General features: G+C 31.3%; 1 protein-coding gene across 1 annotated transcript in view; it reads left to right on the top strand.

The window, feature by feature from the left end:
- Positions 1–16,839, top strand: part of Sans (SAM_USH1G_HARP domain-containing protein Sans) — a 51,476-nt gene that overhangs the window by 17,892 nt on the left and 16,745 nt on the right. Inside the window, exon 2 of the mRNA XM_072530298.1 lies at positions 7,658–7,801. Within this exon, the coding sequence (XP_072386399.1) occupies positions 7,658–7,801 (144 nt within the window). The remainder of the gene's footprint in view (positions 1–7,657; positions 7,802–16,839) is intronic.

The following is a 16,839-nucleotide window of genomic DNA, read 5'->3' as shown; positions in this document are numbered from 1 at the left end:
AATCTGTTTGAATGTTAAGCTTATTGTTCGGTGACGTTTTTTCGATATACATGATTTACTATCAGTCTTCTGCGTACAAGGATTGTCTCAGATTTTAATTCATTAGTGTATACAGTCTGTGTAGATTTCTTTCCACAAAATTGCATATAATGAGCACATGGAGTTAGTAATGGGGCTTCCAGTACAGCATGTTTAATTTTATCTCGGTCTCCTTGTCTAAACGGAGATTCATGAGGCTCTTCATTCCACTCTGAACCGTTCATTTTATTTACTAACACGAGCTAATGCCACTTTTAGATCCACATTTTTGGTCTCTGAAAGTTGCGCCAGGACACATTTTTACGTAGGGAGTCTTAACAACTTCGTTCTCTGTTCTAGAAAGTTCTTTATTATATTAAACGACTTTTTCTCAATGTATATCAACCGAAATTATCTATTCATAATTTTAGTTTTCTTATATCCAGGAGTATGGATTGTTTTGATCCGCATATAGGTTAGTTTCTTCTACAATATGATATATGAGGTCATCATCCATCAGTGTTCAAAAAATTGCAAGATGTTCCAGTCGGTAGCACTAAAATGCCGAAAAAGGAGTAAAAGGAAAATATGTAGGTAAAGGAGCATTTAGCTGTAATTCGCACCATGTTCGTATCATAGTCATACTCCCAGTATCATCCGAAGTTAAGGAACTTCGGATGATACTGGGAACTAAAGAAGAAAGGTCGATATTTGTATCTGAACCACTTTCGTCCACATTAGCTTCGGTACCAGATACATCTTAACCTAATAAATCCTCGTCACTACTCATTTTGCAGTCGATAAATGAATACAAAAACTAACTATAAAAATAAATAAGGCTCTTCAAGAGACGAATAAATATGCCACTTATATAAGCCTTATTAAGACACTAAACTTGACTGAACATTACATCCGTCAATCGATCGCCAGAAGTTTAAAATTAAAAACCAGAAAGCAAGTGGAAGAACCGTTATTTAGTTCTAGACGAGTTAAAACGGATAGGCGCCCTATATACCGTACAAATATTTTAAGCCCGAGTTAACTCGGGTACGCGAAAATAGATCGTAGTTTAAGTCCGAGTTAATTCGGGTGAGTACATTAATCGGTTAAAAACATATGCTATAACAGCGGGTATTAAAATAAACGGCAAGTTGAAAAATCCTGTATAAATTCAACGCGGAGTACGACAGGAATGTATATTATCCCTTCTTCTTTTTAATATATACAAATTTTCAAAAATGCGGTAGAAGACGTGGACAAAGATATTCTAGTCAATGGAGAAAAACTCAAATACATTAGATAAGTGGACGATACACTCGCGTTTGCAGACAGAGTGGAAGGGCTTCAAATATTAATGTCTCGTATAACAGAAGTAAGCCAACTATACGATATGGACTCAAATACAAAAAAGACCAAATACATTATTATTAGCAAAACCCCAATATTAAATACTGATCAAATTGGTAAACAATCAACACATGGAAAAAGTTGAGAGCCATACATATTTAGGTACCAATGTAAATATTATGTACATATTTAAATAAAGTATATGTAAATATTTAGAGATAAATCAACGCATAGCGCAAAAGCCAGGTCAGCAGGTTTATTAAAATGAGTCCGATTTTTATTCGTGATGTACATCTAACAACAGAATGTCGGCTACAAGTGTTATATAATTCTAGTTTTTCTTTATGAAGTGGAAGCAGTCTTTGGGTTAAGATTGAGTGGGAGATTGATATGATTTTTGCGGTAACCGTTTTGGATGAGTGCTCGGAACGTGGATGATGAGAATTGGCATGCAAGTAACGATTGGTATGGGTGGGTTTTCGATAAACGGAGTGATAAAAACCTTGGAATTGGTTTTTCTTTATGATAACGTCGAGAAACGGTAGGGATGAATCAGTTTCCACTCCCTGATACTAGGATGTATAACATTCAGATGGGTTTGAAAAGACACCAAAGCATCCCTGCCTTGAGGCCAAATGACGAATGTATCGTCAACATATACTAGCCAACATGTTTGAGTATTGATGTGAATAGTGCTTATGTCTCGAAGTCTTCCATAAATATATTGGCAATTACTGTCGATAGAAGGGAGCCCATTGGGCACCATTTATTTGTCTGTAGAATTGATTTTGGAAGATGAAATAAGTGTTGAACATACAATGTTTAATGAGAGATAAGTAGTCTTGCTGGATACTGTCAATAGGAAGAGAGGTTTTATTGATAATGGTTTTTTTTGTTTTCTCCAGATAGATTGTTGGATTATTAGGAATTGGTCTGTAGTCTGAGGTATTAATGAGATTTGAGAGTTTATTTAAGTAAGAAGAAGTGTTTAGGATGACGGTAGCATTGTGTGGCTTTATCGAATGTGACTTGGGGTAACAGAGTAATTGAAACCTTTTGCTAAAGCTTAAGTGCCAATGGGTATCAGAAAAGGTATGAACCACTGTAGTGCATTCCAACGTTGTGGTTTTTGGAATTATTTCGGCAATTAGATGCGCTAATTTGCGTTTCTAAGTTTCAGTCTTAGATTCGAAAGTGTTCTCTACTGTGTGTGCGTGTTGACTAGATGACCAGATATTGAAAATATTGATATTCGTGACATCTAATTTTCGTCTAGTGGAATGAATAGCTTCACGGAGAAACGCAAAACTGGTCTTTCTAAGAATTTGGGAGATAAAAGGAGAAAAAGTATGGTGATTGAGCTTTAGAAATGTGGGAACGACTTTATGATCTAGGCAGGCTTTAAGGAATGTTAAAGCACAAAGAAGACGATTCTTACGTAGCATCAGATTGCTATATGATTTAGTGTGCTGGTAAAATTCCTCCCCGTAGAGGCGAATAAAATGTTCCGAAAGATTTCCGCCGTTAGTACAATTAAACTTAGAGCTACGAATAATACTATTACCAGAATTATTATTAAACAGCATTTCGGATTGAATGGCGTTGTGTAGTAGTCTCTGGGGGGGCTGGGGAGACTGAGACCTCGGAAGCCCTGAAGAAAACATCAAACGGATGTCGAAAGCTCGGCGCAATGATAATCGACGCGGTTAAACCCGGAAGAGTGTTGATGAGTTTAATATTAATTCTTAAATCTTAGTTCTAGGTTTAATTGTACTAACCGCGGAAATCTTTCGGAACATATATTGTATAATATATATATATATATATATATATATATATATATATATATATATATATATATATATATATATATTGTGACAATTGGGGTTTATAGAAAATAATTTATAAGTTATATACTACATAATATTAGATATAAAAAAGTATTTGATTATTTTAAATAAGTTATATACTAGAGAAATTTACAAAAATATATTTATGTGAGGGCATTTTAAGAAATTAGCATATAATAATTGTAAAAAGTTGTATTTTAGTAATTTTAATGTTGTAAATAGATGTAAGTGAGCCATGTGCATAGGCAACCAAAAATACTCTCGGAGTGATTGACAGATAGAAATTAATCATAATTGGGAATATAAAGTGGGGTTATAATAATATATTGTTTGAATTGTGTATTTTATTAAATTAGAGTGTTAGTTACTAATTTGAATGTTTATTCTGATCTGAAAAGCCTAAATGTCAACAAAATTATCAATGGAACATTAACGAATTCTCCAGAGTGGAGAGTGTGACCATTGTTTAGAGTCGAACATTCTCGAAATAATGATTATGGCGGTGGATCGAACAGATATTTTTTTCGAGAACATCTATATGAAAGTAATGGAACAAATTAGAACATGATCTCTTACCAGATGGTTCTGGAATATCCAAAAGGATATAAATACCCGTGATTTGGATTCAAGAGGGCAGTTTTTAGTCAGAAGTCAAGCAGTTTATTATGAAAGTTAGTAGATTAGTTAGTGAAGTCAATTGTTCACAGTTTTAGTAAGTCAGTCAAGCAGTTTAATAAGAAATATGAAAGTTAGTTGGAGATAGTCCAATTGTTTAATATAGTGAGTTAAATGAAGATTAAAAATTATGCATATATTTAATGCACATTTATAATTATATACAAATAATTATTGAAGATTATAAAAGTATATTAGAAGAATATTGGATGGACATTGGAAGGAATTAAAATTATATTATGATTGGAGATTAGTATAAATCAACTTATAATAATTGGATATTGGTATATTGAAAAGAAGAATAAATATAAATGCTGTTTGCTGGTTTGGTTGGTGGTGTATAAATGCTGGTGAAGAAAACTATATCTTAAATTGGTAGAAGCTGATAATTGGAAAAAGTAATTTCACAAAAAACAAGGATAACTGAAGTACGAAGACATTCAGTGGTGATTAGAATCTATATAGTGGAAAACAGTTCATTTAGGCATTCAGTGAAAGAAAGGTACAAAATTTTGTTAATATAATTTAGTTAGTGTCATAACAATTTCAATTTTGAAGATAGTTTGTTTAAATTTTACATTGTCTATAGAATTTAATTAGTTTTATAAGAATATCAATTTAAAGATAATTTATTTTAAATTTACATTGGCTAAGTTAGATACATATGTGTGTTTCATAATAGTTATAATAAAGATAATTTAAAAAAGTACTTACAAGCTAATTCTTTGAGAACCGCGATAAAAACCCTATATATTATATTATTAAAAATACTCATTGCTCATCATTCAAACAAAAAACACATCATAACAATATATATATATATATATATATATATATATATATATATATATATATATATATATATATATATATATATAATATATATATATACAGGGTGAGTCATAACTATTGGGACATAGACTAAGGACAGGTTATTTGGACCAAAATATGGCTATTGGGCCAAATATGCCTTAATAAAATGTTGCTGAGAAAAAAGATACAGGATGTTAATTTTTGTTTTTCGTTTTTTGCTAATAGTTTCTTTGTATATTTATAAATTGCTATCAAAATTGGCACATAGGCATAATCTTAGACAAGAAATAGTATTTTATTTACAATTTTACGTTTTGTCATAGAGGGCGCCACGTGGATCATTCTTAATGATCAAATTGAGTCTAAACTTTTTCTGATGAAACTTTTTAGTAATTTTTATTAGAAAATATGACGTAAACATCATTTTTACGTAAAATTGGTACTTATGTTTAAACATGATAATTTCAACCGTTTTCGATAAAAACGCAGTCGAACTTCTTATGAGTCTTAAAAAAGGATTTCAAATATTATTTTATTTATGAAAAGTATGCTTTGGACTGTCAGATAATTGTTGTTGGTAAATGTCATTTGTTCAGAGTAAATTATTTTTGATGTGACAGTGTAGTGTAATGTTGCATTTTTTAAAAGTAATCATAACTTTTTTTGATTGAAATGCCTCGTCACAATTATTTTACTAATGAAGAAATGCGAGATATGATTTGCGTATACGTACAAGAAAATTTTTGCGGTCGCTCGGTAGCCAGAAGGTATGGAATGTTATACGCAAACAGAAGGCAACCAAATCACGAAACTTTTGCAAGATTATATCGTAGTTTAGGTGAAACTGGGTCATTTCACACTAAAAATCTGGGTGGTCGACCGAAACAAATCACAACTAATCAACAAGATGAACTTTTGGTTCGAGTAGATGAAAATCCTGAAATAAGTTCACGACATCTATCAGCAGCAACAGGAGTAAGTCAGTCGTCTATTGTTAGAATTCTAAAAAAAGAGAACCTCCATCCTTATCACTTCACTCCTGTTCAAAATTTACTTCCAACAGATCTTCCACGACGGTTACAGTTTTGACAACGTATCCTGAATAAACATCGCAATGACAGACACTTTATTAAGAATATTATGTTCACCGACGAAGCAACTTTTACCAGACGAGGGGTTTTTAATTGGCGAAATAGTCATTATTGGGAAGAAGAAAACCCGCATGCTATTAAAGCTAGACATTTGCAGCATGAGTTTAAATTGAATATTTGGTGTGGCATTATAGGCGACCAACTACTAGGGCCTTATGTTCTTCCTCCGAATTTAAATGGAGATTCTTATTTATTCTTTTTGGAAAATACTCTTAGTGATATTTTAGATGATCTGTCACTGGATGTAAGAAGAAAAATGTGGTTTATGCAGGATGGAGCGCCACCTCATTTTTCATTAGCTGTTAGAAATCATCTTAATGACTTATTTCCTCAACGATGGATTGGCAGAGGCAGTGATTTTCAATGGCCACCAGGAAGTCCTGAGTACAACCCGCTAGATTTTTATTTTTGGGGACATATGAAGTCCTTAGTTTATGCCAATGAAATTAATACACGAGACGAACTTTGGAGATACATTCAAAATGCAGCTAATCTTATAAGGGGACAGAATAATATTTTTTTAACGTCCGAAAATCCTTTATAAAAAGAATTAGAAAAGGCATAGAAATCGGACCATGTAGAACATTTAGTTTGAGTTTTTGTGAGTTCTTTTAAGTTAAAGTGTGTTTAGTTTTGATTTATCGTCAAAACCGAAACCTTACGTTAGTTGCAACTTTGTTTATTAGTTTGGTATTTGATAGTGGAATTGTAAATAAAATACTATTTCTTGTCTAAGATTATGCCTCTGTGCCAATTTTGATAACCATTTATAAATATACAGGGAAACTATTAGCAAAAAACGAAAAACAAAAATTAACTTTAACACCCTGTATCTTTTTTCTCAGCAACATTTTATTAAGGCATATTTGGCCCAATAGCCATATTTTGGTCCAAATAACCTGTCCTTAGTCTATGTCCCAATAGTTATGACTCACCCTGTATATATATTATGTGTGTGTGTAAAACGCTGCGTTGCTCAAGACATCCGTAAATGGAAAAACATTTTTTGTGCTTGGCATTTAGATAACAATTTGGAAGATGATTAAATTTATCCAATTGATCTTTACCGCAATTTATTGCTACATCAGATTAGTGAAATCTAAAAACACTTAAATTAATTCTTTTTATAAATATAAGATTAGTCCAGTGAAATTACGTTAGTATCTTCTTCTATTTATTTTTCATAACTATAGCAGTTTTCTTACGCCTCTATTTATTTAGAGACAATGAAATCACTTAGAGCTTCCCTTAGAGGCATCAAAAACATGTAATATAAGCTTATTTTAATTGCTTCTTACACAACTTTTAAGTTGATTAGCTGTCGGCTGTCGCCATATTGAATTTCCACGTCTCGTTTCGTCTAAACCAGAGATGAATATTACTTTATACGACACTTTTTTATTTTTACCGATACATAATCCGATTATTAGACAATGACGTTCATTAGATTAAACCTGACTGACACGACAATGTTAAAAAAATAGATATTTTCAAACATATGGTTCAACTGACGGTAGCTGCAAACTTAACTTAGTATAAAATCTTGTTTAAGTACTCGTATTTACCATATTATGTGGGTCTCGAGAGGACATGGCCCTCCCCAGAACCTTGGTTTTGATACTGGGACGTGACTCTCTCTATATTCAAAGATTTACTGTAGATACCCTTCAACAGAATGAAACTTGTAAATAATTGTCATGACGATCTTCTTTAAGAAGAATTTCCATTCCTGGTGAGGTTTGTTTTTGCCACTTGCAAACATTTAAATTATAGTATGTACTATAATGTTGTTTATTATTACAGAGCTGCTAAGGATGGCATGTTAGAGGTCTTAAAGGAGACAACATCAAGAGACTGCAATACAAGAGATGAGCAAGGCATGACACCGACCTTATATGCCGCATTTTATGGAAATTTAGATGCTTTAAGGTTACTATGTGGACGAGGGTAAGTATTTTTTTGTAAATACCTTAACTGACCAAACCAAACAGAAAGTATAGGTTTCATATTTATTTTTCACAAATAGTATTTACGGTTTCGTTCCACCTTATACCATTTTGTTTTGTTTTCCTTGTTGCGAGATAGCTCGATACTTTTACCTTATTTTTACTATTTACTCGCATTAACCTTTGCTTTTCTTTTTCTTTTATTTCTTCTATATACATATATATATATATATATATATATATATATATATATATATATATATATATATATATATATATATACATATATATATATATATATATACATATATATATATATATATATACATATATATATATATATATATATATATATATATATATATATATATATATATATTTGTTATGGATCAGTTTATCGATCAGAAATAGAATAAAGAGTTTTTTTATTATTTTAATATACCGCGGGCATATAAGTTAAAATACAACCCTGTACTTATTTGTAATAGTTAGAATAAGAGAAAACATTGTTCCGTGGTATAAGTAAAAGGACAATGGAACCCGTATAATTATAGATTTAGGAATAAACTTGTAATTGTATTTTGCGGTGGGCATTTTTCGAAAGTAAATAAGAATTAGATTTAGATATGAGATAACAAGAATTTGGAAACTTATTTCTGTTGAAAAAGGCAAAATTGTTAATGGTTTCTGAAAAGTAATTTGAGTGAAAGTAGTTTATTTGTTTTAAATATCATGTTGGAAATTTTCTAAATCGAAAATAAGTGGGAAAGATGAATGCTTATGATTGGTTAAAAAGGAATGGTGGGAATGAGAGAGTTGAGAAGGTTGTCTGGGAGAGATTAAAAGAATTATTATGTTACCGGCAGACCAGAAGAGAAGACGTGTTTTCGTGTAGTCAATCTGAGTACCAGTGTTTTCGTTTGTTAGTGAAAAAGGTGGAAGCTGAGAGCAGATCAAAATCGAGAAGATTAATACCTCTTTTGAGTCTGCATAGTCCACGAGATATAATTGAGAAAGAAAGGAGAATTTGTGAATAAAGAGTACCGGTCAAAAGAGGCTTGGGCTTGTGTTTTCGGAGGAGTAGTTTGCTGGTATGCGGTTTGGATCGATGCTGAGAACGGTAAAGATTTGATGGTAGCCGGACATAATCAATCAAGGAAGGAACTGTGGTTTAATCGACTGGAGACATCATTGGTGAAAAAAAATAAAGGTCAGTCAAATAATTTGAATGAAAGAAAATTTTAAGATATTCTAAAGATAAAATCAAATATAAGCATAGGAACTAAGATTCCAAGTTTCAAAGAGTTATTTTTTTTGTGAATAAATTATATTTTTATATGGTCATTTTTTTTAGTAGATATTATTATAAAACAGATCAATAGATAGTTTGTAATTAAAATTAAATTTAGAGTATAGGAGTTTGTTGGGAAAGATAATTGCCCACAAAAGTTATTTATTAATATTCATCGTATTGCTTATTGAAAATAAATAATAATTTGTGTGCATATTTACTTACTTACTTACTTAGTCCTAAGCCTTTCTACCGTTAGGTGTAAGGCTGGTGGGGTTAAGATTTGCACTGTTGTCTCCATGCTATCCGGTCTTGTGTTAGATTTCGTGCACTTTCCCATGTCAATCCTTTCTTCTCAACTTCTTTTCTGATTTCGTCTACCCACCTAACTCTTGGTCTTCCTCGTTTGTTTTTCCCTTGCATTCTCGTTTCAAACACTCGTTTTGTTAATCTTTCATTCGACATTCTACACACGTGTCCGAACCATCTTAGTTGCCCCTCTACTATTTTTTCGTTTATTGGTTCTAGTTTTAGGTTTTGTCTGATTGTTTCGTTTCGTATTTTGTCTGTCCTCTTTCTGTTTGCTATTTTCCTCAGGAACCTCATTTCCATAGCATTGACTCGAGATTTTTGTCTCCCAGTCAATGTCCATGACTCGCTATTATACATGATTGTAGGTCTAACTACTGATTTAACGACTGCCGTTTTTACCTTCTCCGGTATTTCTTTTTTTCCCAAAAATGTTGTTTTCATAGTGTTAAATAAGCTTCCTGTTCGTCCCATTCTCTCATTTATTTCCATGTCTTGTTTACCGTTTGATTCAATTATTGCTCCTAGGTATTTAAAATGTTCCACTTGTTCTAGTTGTTTTCCGTTTAATTGTATTGCGTGTGTCTTTCTCTTATTTGAAATTATCATTGTTTTTGTTTTCTCTGTATTTATTTTCATATTTATGTTTGACAGTTCTTCTTCTAGGATTTCAAGGTTGTTCTGAAGGTCTTCTCTGTTTTCTGCTATCAAAACCATGTCGTCTGCGAATAGAAGCTCTGATAGTTGAGTCTGTTTCATTTGCCAGTATCCTAATATTAGTTTTCTCATTCTTCTCTTGGCTTTCTTTATTGCTGTATCCAGTACCACTGAGAACAGCAGTGGGCTCAACACGCATCCCTGTTTGAGGCCTTGACTTGTAGTAAATTCTTCGGATTCCTCGTTGTTGGTTCTCACCGTATTTGTATTATTATTGTACATATCCTTTATTACATCAATTGTTATCCTGTCAACTCCTCTTTCCTTTAATGTCCTCCATACGTCCTTTCTTTGTATTCTGTCAAACGCCTTTTCCAGATCAATAAAGCATATATGTATTTCTCTATTTTTATTGATTACTTTCTCACTTATTTGTCTTATTGTGAATATGTGGTCTTGCGTGCTTCTGTCCTTCCTGAATCCACATTGTGTATCTTCCATAGTTGGTTCTATTTGGGTTTTTATTCTTGTTTCTATTATTCTTGCGAATACCTTCCCAGGAATACTTGATATAGTAATACCTCGGTAATTATTACAGTTTCTCTTGTCGCCCTTTTTGTGTATTGGTAGTATAATGTCTTTCTTCCAGTCCTGTGGTATTTCTGCTCTTTTTATGATATCATTCATTAGTTCTTTCATGCTGTCCACTCCCTCTATTCCCATGATTTTTATCATTTCCGGGGTGATATCATCCTTGCCTGGTGCTTTGCCTAATTTAACTCTTTCAATTGCCTTTTCTAGTTCCTCTGTTGTTATGGGTTCTACTTTTTGTTCTTCATTAATTTCTTGTATCTCCACTATGTTGTCTACGTCTGTATGAGTTAGCTCTTTGAAATGTTCTCTCCATCTTTCCATTATTTGGTTTTCTTCTGTTATTACCTTTCCATTCTTGTCTTTTATATTCGGCATCATGTGTTCTTTCTTTTGTCTGAGCTGTTTTAATGCGCCATAGAAGAGTTTTTGGTTTTCTCTATAATTATTTGTCATTTTTAGTCCAAACTTTTCCCATGACCTTTCTTTTTCTGCTTTTACAGCTATTTTAACCTCTTTTCTTTTTTCTTTATATGCCTCATAATCTTCAGGGCGCTTTGTACTTAGATATCTCTTCCATTTTTCTTTTTTGTTCTTTACTTTCCTTCGTATTTCGTCCGTCCACCATTCAGTTCTCCTCATGCTATTATTTGCTATTTTTGTCTTCCCGCAAGTTTCCTCAGCAGCTATGATTAAGCTGGTCTTGAGATTTTCCCACTTTTCCTCTATACTAGCAGTTTTTGCCCTACCTTTCAAAATATTGTCTAATTTTTCTTGGAATATCTGCTTATATCTTTCTTCTTTTAATTTGTAGCTTTTTACTTTTTCATTTACTACCTTTCTCCTCTTTTCTTCATTTTCTTTTGCTGTTCTCATTCTCATTATTACTAGATGATGATCACTGCCAATCTCTGAGCCTCTTTTGACTTTCGTGTCTTGTACTCTTTTCCATTTGTTGCTACTTACCAAAAAGTAATCTATGATTGATTTTTCATTTCTACTTTCTTGTACTCTCGTGTATTTGTGTACTTTTTTATGTTTAAATTTTGTATTTGTTATAACAAGTTTATTCTCCATACATATTTCTATTATTCTTTCGCCATTTTTGTTTAGTATTTCTTCTCCTTCTTTTCCCATGCATTCCTCAATTCCATTGTTATTATTTCCGACTCTACCGTTTAGATCTCCCATTACAATTATATTTTCTTCCCCATTGTCAATTTGCATTTGGAGCTCCTCGAAAAATTTATCCTTCTCTTCCTTTTTTGCATCTTCATTTACTCCGTAGGCTGTTATTATTGTCCATATTTCCTCGTCTATCAGTTTCATTTTCAGCGATAATATTCTCTGGTTAACATATGTTTCTTCTATAACGTATTGTAGACTATTCGGTGCAATTATTATCCCTACGCCTTCTTTTGCTCTCTCCTTTGCATCAGCTCCTACCCAAAATAACCAATATCCTTTGTGTATCCTCTTAAAACCTCTTCCTTTCATTTTCGTTTCCGTTATTCCTAATATTTCTATTTTTTGTCTGATCATTTCTTCTACAAGTTCTACCTCTTTTCCATTGATGCTTCTTACGTTCCATGTTCCCATTTTTATCTCTCCTTTTTTCTGCGGTATATCTTTCATCTTCTTTCTATTCTCATCCTTGTTTACCTTTGCATCGTGCTTTTTCCTATCGTTATTCCTATTCGTCGCCCTGGTCGTCATTATCAGATCCTTTCCGTTGCTTTGGTCGTTATCAATGTTCCTCGTGTGGGTGTAGTTTTCTAGTTTTTTGGATGTTTTTCAAGTTCCTTTTTTATTTTGTTCCATCTCCATTCTTCTTGGTTTACTAACACCTTGTTGTAACCAATTTTGACGTCTTTGCCTTTCTCTTTTTCGTTTTTTGCAAAATTTCTTAGGTGTTTCTGCTTTTCTTTCTCTTCTTTGGTCAAGTCATCATTGATGAATACTTTCTCTCCTACGACGTTTTTTAGTTTATATTTTTTTGCCATAATCTCGTGTTTTTCCTCTTCATTTCTTAGTTTTATTACGCATGTATTCTCGCCTATTTTTTTTACTGTTGTAGGTGTAATATCAATTTGAAGATGTTTATTAAAAAGTCCGTTTATTCTTTCTTTTAGGCTGCTTGGTTCATTTGTATCCATTTTTAGACCATTTATTACAATGTTGTTTTTTCTTCTATTTTTTTCGATTATTTCGACTGCTTTTTTCATTTCTTGTAACTCTCTCCTTATTTCTGAATTCTCTTTTCTTATATCCTGATTTTCTTTTTTTAATTGTTCGTTTTCTACTGTCAGTTTTAGTAGAGCTTCGTTTGTTTTGTTTTGTTGGTCTTTAATTTCCCTTATTTCAGTTTTTATTTCTTTCTGTTCTTGCTTCATATCTTTTTGAGTTGTGTTCATTTCTTTCATCATTATTAATAACTGGTCTAATTTCTCAGATTCAGTTGTTTGGCGTTTTGTAGGAGTTCTTGGTGTTTTTTTGCTGTTTACAAAAAAATCTATATTTTCTCCTTTTCTTTTTCTTCCTTCATCTGTAGAGTATTCGTCGCTGTCCATTCTTACAATATTTTCTTTGGCCTTTTCTTGTTATTTCACTGTTTATCTCCTTCCCTGTCCTACACCGCGAAAAGAGTCGTCGACCAGTCAACCCGTCGAATCTCCGACCCTTATCGGTGTTTATATGTGGGTCACTTCTACCGAGTTACTTTTCGTTGTAAGTCCCGTTTTCCGAGTTTTCTTACAGCCGAAAATTAAAACGATATTTATTCACCAACGCCACTTTGCCGTCGATTTTAGTGTGTGGACATCTTTGTTATAGCGAACCGTAATTACTGTTTGGCACAAAAAGTTACAATATAAAAAGTTAATATGTTACTTTAACTTTAAACAATAATTTAAGAATTTTAAACTTTTCTCTTAATTTAAATTATTTTCCCTATTATCCCTATTATTTAAATTTAAATTAATTGTTATTATAAATATTTACCTTAGGTTTGTTGTCTTAACTATTTTTTATACTCAGCCTTGTTTCCAGTTTTTGTATAAGTACCAAACTCGTAGCCCATTACCGTAAACAAACTGACACCAGTTTTTATTAACTATATGCACAACTATTTATGGTTTTCGATTTACTTTTATCACAAGATACTTTAGTCACTATTTTTGTCCAGAATCTAATGTTTTCTCTAATTATATGTTTAATTAAACCACTTTAAATGCAATTTTTCCAAGAGCGATGTTCACATCGACCGTGCCTAGAATCACCTCCCAAGTTCTCAATGGGACCTCCTCTGCATATTTATGTTGTTTTAATGTTAGTTCCGTTTCCTGTTCTATCCCGATTATGAGCAACTAGGAGATACTGAACCCACTAGAAGAGATATATAAAGTAAACTGATTAAAGTAAAATTAAAAAGGCACCCTGAGAATATTTAATAGTAATTGATTTGTATGACTCTGCATAAATTAATGAATTAATTAATTAAATAATTGGATTAATTAAATTCGTGTTAATTAATAATAAAACATCATAAAGCAGATCACAACAATATATATATATATATATATATATATATATATATATATATATATATATATATATATATATATATATATTGTTATAATGTATTGTTTGTTTGAATGATGAGCAATGAGTATTTTAATAATATAGGGTTTTTTATCGCGGTTCTCAAAGAATTAGTTTGTAAGTACTTTTTTAAATTATCTTTATTATAACTATTATAAAACACATATATATATATATATATATATATATATATATATATATATATATATATATATATATATCTAACCTAGTCAATGTAAATTTAAAATAAACTATCTTTAAATTGATATTCTTATAAAACTAATTAAATTCTATAGACAATGTAAAATTTAAACAAACTATCTTCAAAATTGAAACTGTTATGACACTAACTAAATTATATTAACAAAATTTTGTACCTTTCTTTCACTGAATGCCTAAATGAACTGTTTTCCACTATATAGATTCTAATCACCACTGAATGTCTTCGTACTTCGATTATCCTTGTTTTTTGTGAAATTACTTTTTCCAATTATCAGCTTCTACCAATTTAAGATATATTTTTCTTCACCAGCATTTATAAACCATATATCTTTTTAATATACCAATATCCAATTATTATAAGTTGATTTATACTAATCTCCAATCATAATATAATTTTAATTTCTTCCAATATCCAACCAATATTCTTCTAACATACTTTTTTAATTATATTAAACAATTGGACTATTTGTAACTGATTCACTGACTCCAACTAACTTTCATATTTCTTACTAAACTGCCTGACTAAAAACTTTCTGACTGACTGACTTACTAAAACTGCCATCTTGAATCCAAATCACGGGTATTTATATCTTTTTGGATGTTCTAGAATCATCTGGTAAGAGATCATGTTCCATTTGTTCTATTACTTCTATATGGATGTTCTCGAAAAAAAATATATGTTCGTTCCACAGACATAACCATTATTTCGAGAATGTTCGACCGTAAACAATGGTCAAATTCTGCATTCTGGAGAATTCGTTAATGTTCTATTGATAATTTTGTTTACATTTAGGCTTTTCAGATCAGAATATATAATTAAATTAGTAACTTAACATTCTAATTTAATAAACTACACATTTTAAACAACTATAACCCCACTTATATTCGTAAAATTCTTAAAATGACACTTGGAGAGTATGTATAGTTGGTTGCCTATGCACATGGCTCACTTAAATATATTTACAACATTAAACTACAACTTTTTACAATTATTATATGCTAATTTCTTAAAAATGCCCTCACATAAATAATTTTTATAAAATTCTCTAGTATATAACTTATTAAAATAACCAAATATCTAATATTATCTAATGTGTAACTTATAAATTAATTTCTAATCACTGTTTTTCTTTTTCCTATATCATATCAATATATATATATATATATATATATATATATATATATATATATATATATATGTATAGAAAAGGAAAATGGGAAAGGATACTGCAAGTGAATAATAAAAGTAAAATATAATGGCATGTCTCGCAAAACAGAAAAACAAAAAAGGTATATCGATGGAACGCAACTGCATATACGTATTTCTGACTGTTATTCGTCTTTAACCCGTTGTACGTAGTACGCTGCAACCAAGTTGGAAAAGGAGCATATTAACTTGGAAAAAGGTTACTACAGGAGCAATGCGACCAATTTGTGGCGTTAGAGTTAGAAGACCCTGATGGTTTCCAGGGCAACAACTAACAATAACCACGGAGGAAGCTACAGCTACCTGGGGAAAGGAATACCAAAAGTTGAAACGTTTAAAAAAACGGAAGAGGATGACGCGAGTGAATAATAAAAGTAACATGTAATGGCATGTCTCGCAAAACAGAAAACCAAAAAAGGTATATATACCTACAAGAAAAATTACCCGATAAAATGGAACAAAAATAATTTTAAAAAAGCAACTTACGAGTCACGGTAGGAACTCTCAATCAATTCTTATGGGTTATGAAAAGAATTACAAAAATAAATCATAATTTTAAAATTGCGAAAATTTTAATTACGGTTGCATTAAATATTTTTTAATTTAATCGAGGATTAAAGTTTCGGGCGAATCAATTTTTTTAAGCAACATATTAACCTTTGACGTAGGTACGTATATATAAATTTGTTTTGTAATTAAAATTAAGAATGACTAAGAATTGTGAAGATTTTAAAACATAATCAAACAGAATTTATCTACAATAGCAATATGATAAAATATTAATAATTTTAATACTGATCTGATTTATCAGTGATTGATTGCACATACCTATAATCCAAGCCAAATTCGTATGACTGACGAATTTATTTGATTAGTAAAGAATTGGGTACACAAAACATTTGTACGAGAATTTATTTATTTGCGGTGATTTTTATAAAAAGGAAAATTAAGAAAAATCTTTGGGAAGTGGAAAAAGCAGCATGGTCCAATTGCTTATTTGTCTTTATATATTTAGTTGTAGGCTGTTTTTCACAATATGTTACTGTTTTTTCTTTCCTTCTTTAGATACCTTGTACTCTACAAACATTGTCGAACATTCGCATAGCCGTTACTTTTTCCGTAGCGGACCTAAATAGTGTGGTGGTACTCCATAGTCCATACT

Source organism: Diabrotica undecimpunctata, chromosome 4 (assembly GCF_040954645.1).
Source record: "Diabrotica undecimpunctata isolate CICGRU chromosome 4, icDiaUnde3, whole genome shotgun sequence".
NCBI lineage: Eukaryota > Metazoa > Arthropoda > Insecta > Coleoptera > Chrysomelidae > Diabrotica > Diabrotica undecimpunctata.
The sequence above is the reverse complement of the archived record's forward strand: the minus strand, read 5'-3'. Positions and strand labels throughout refer to the sequence as shown.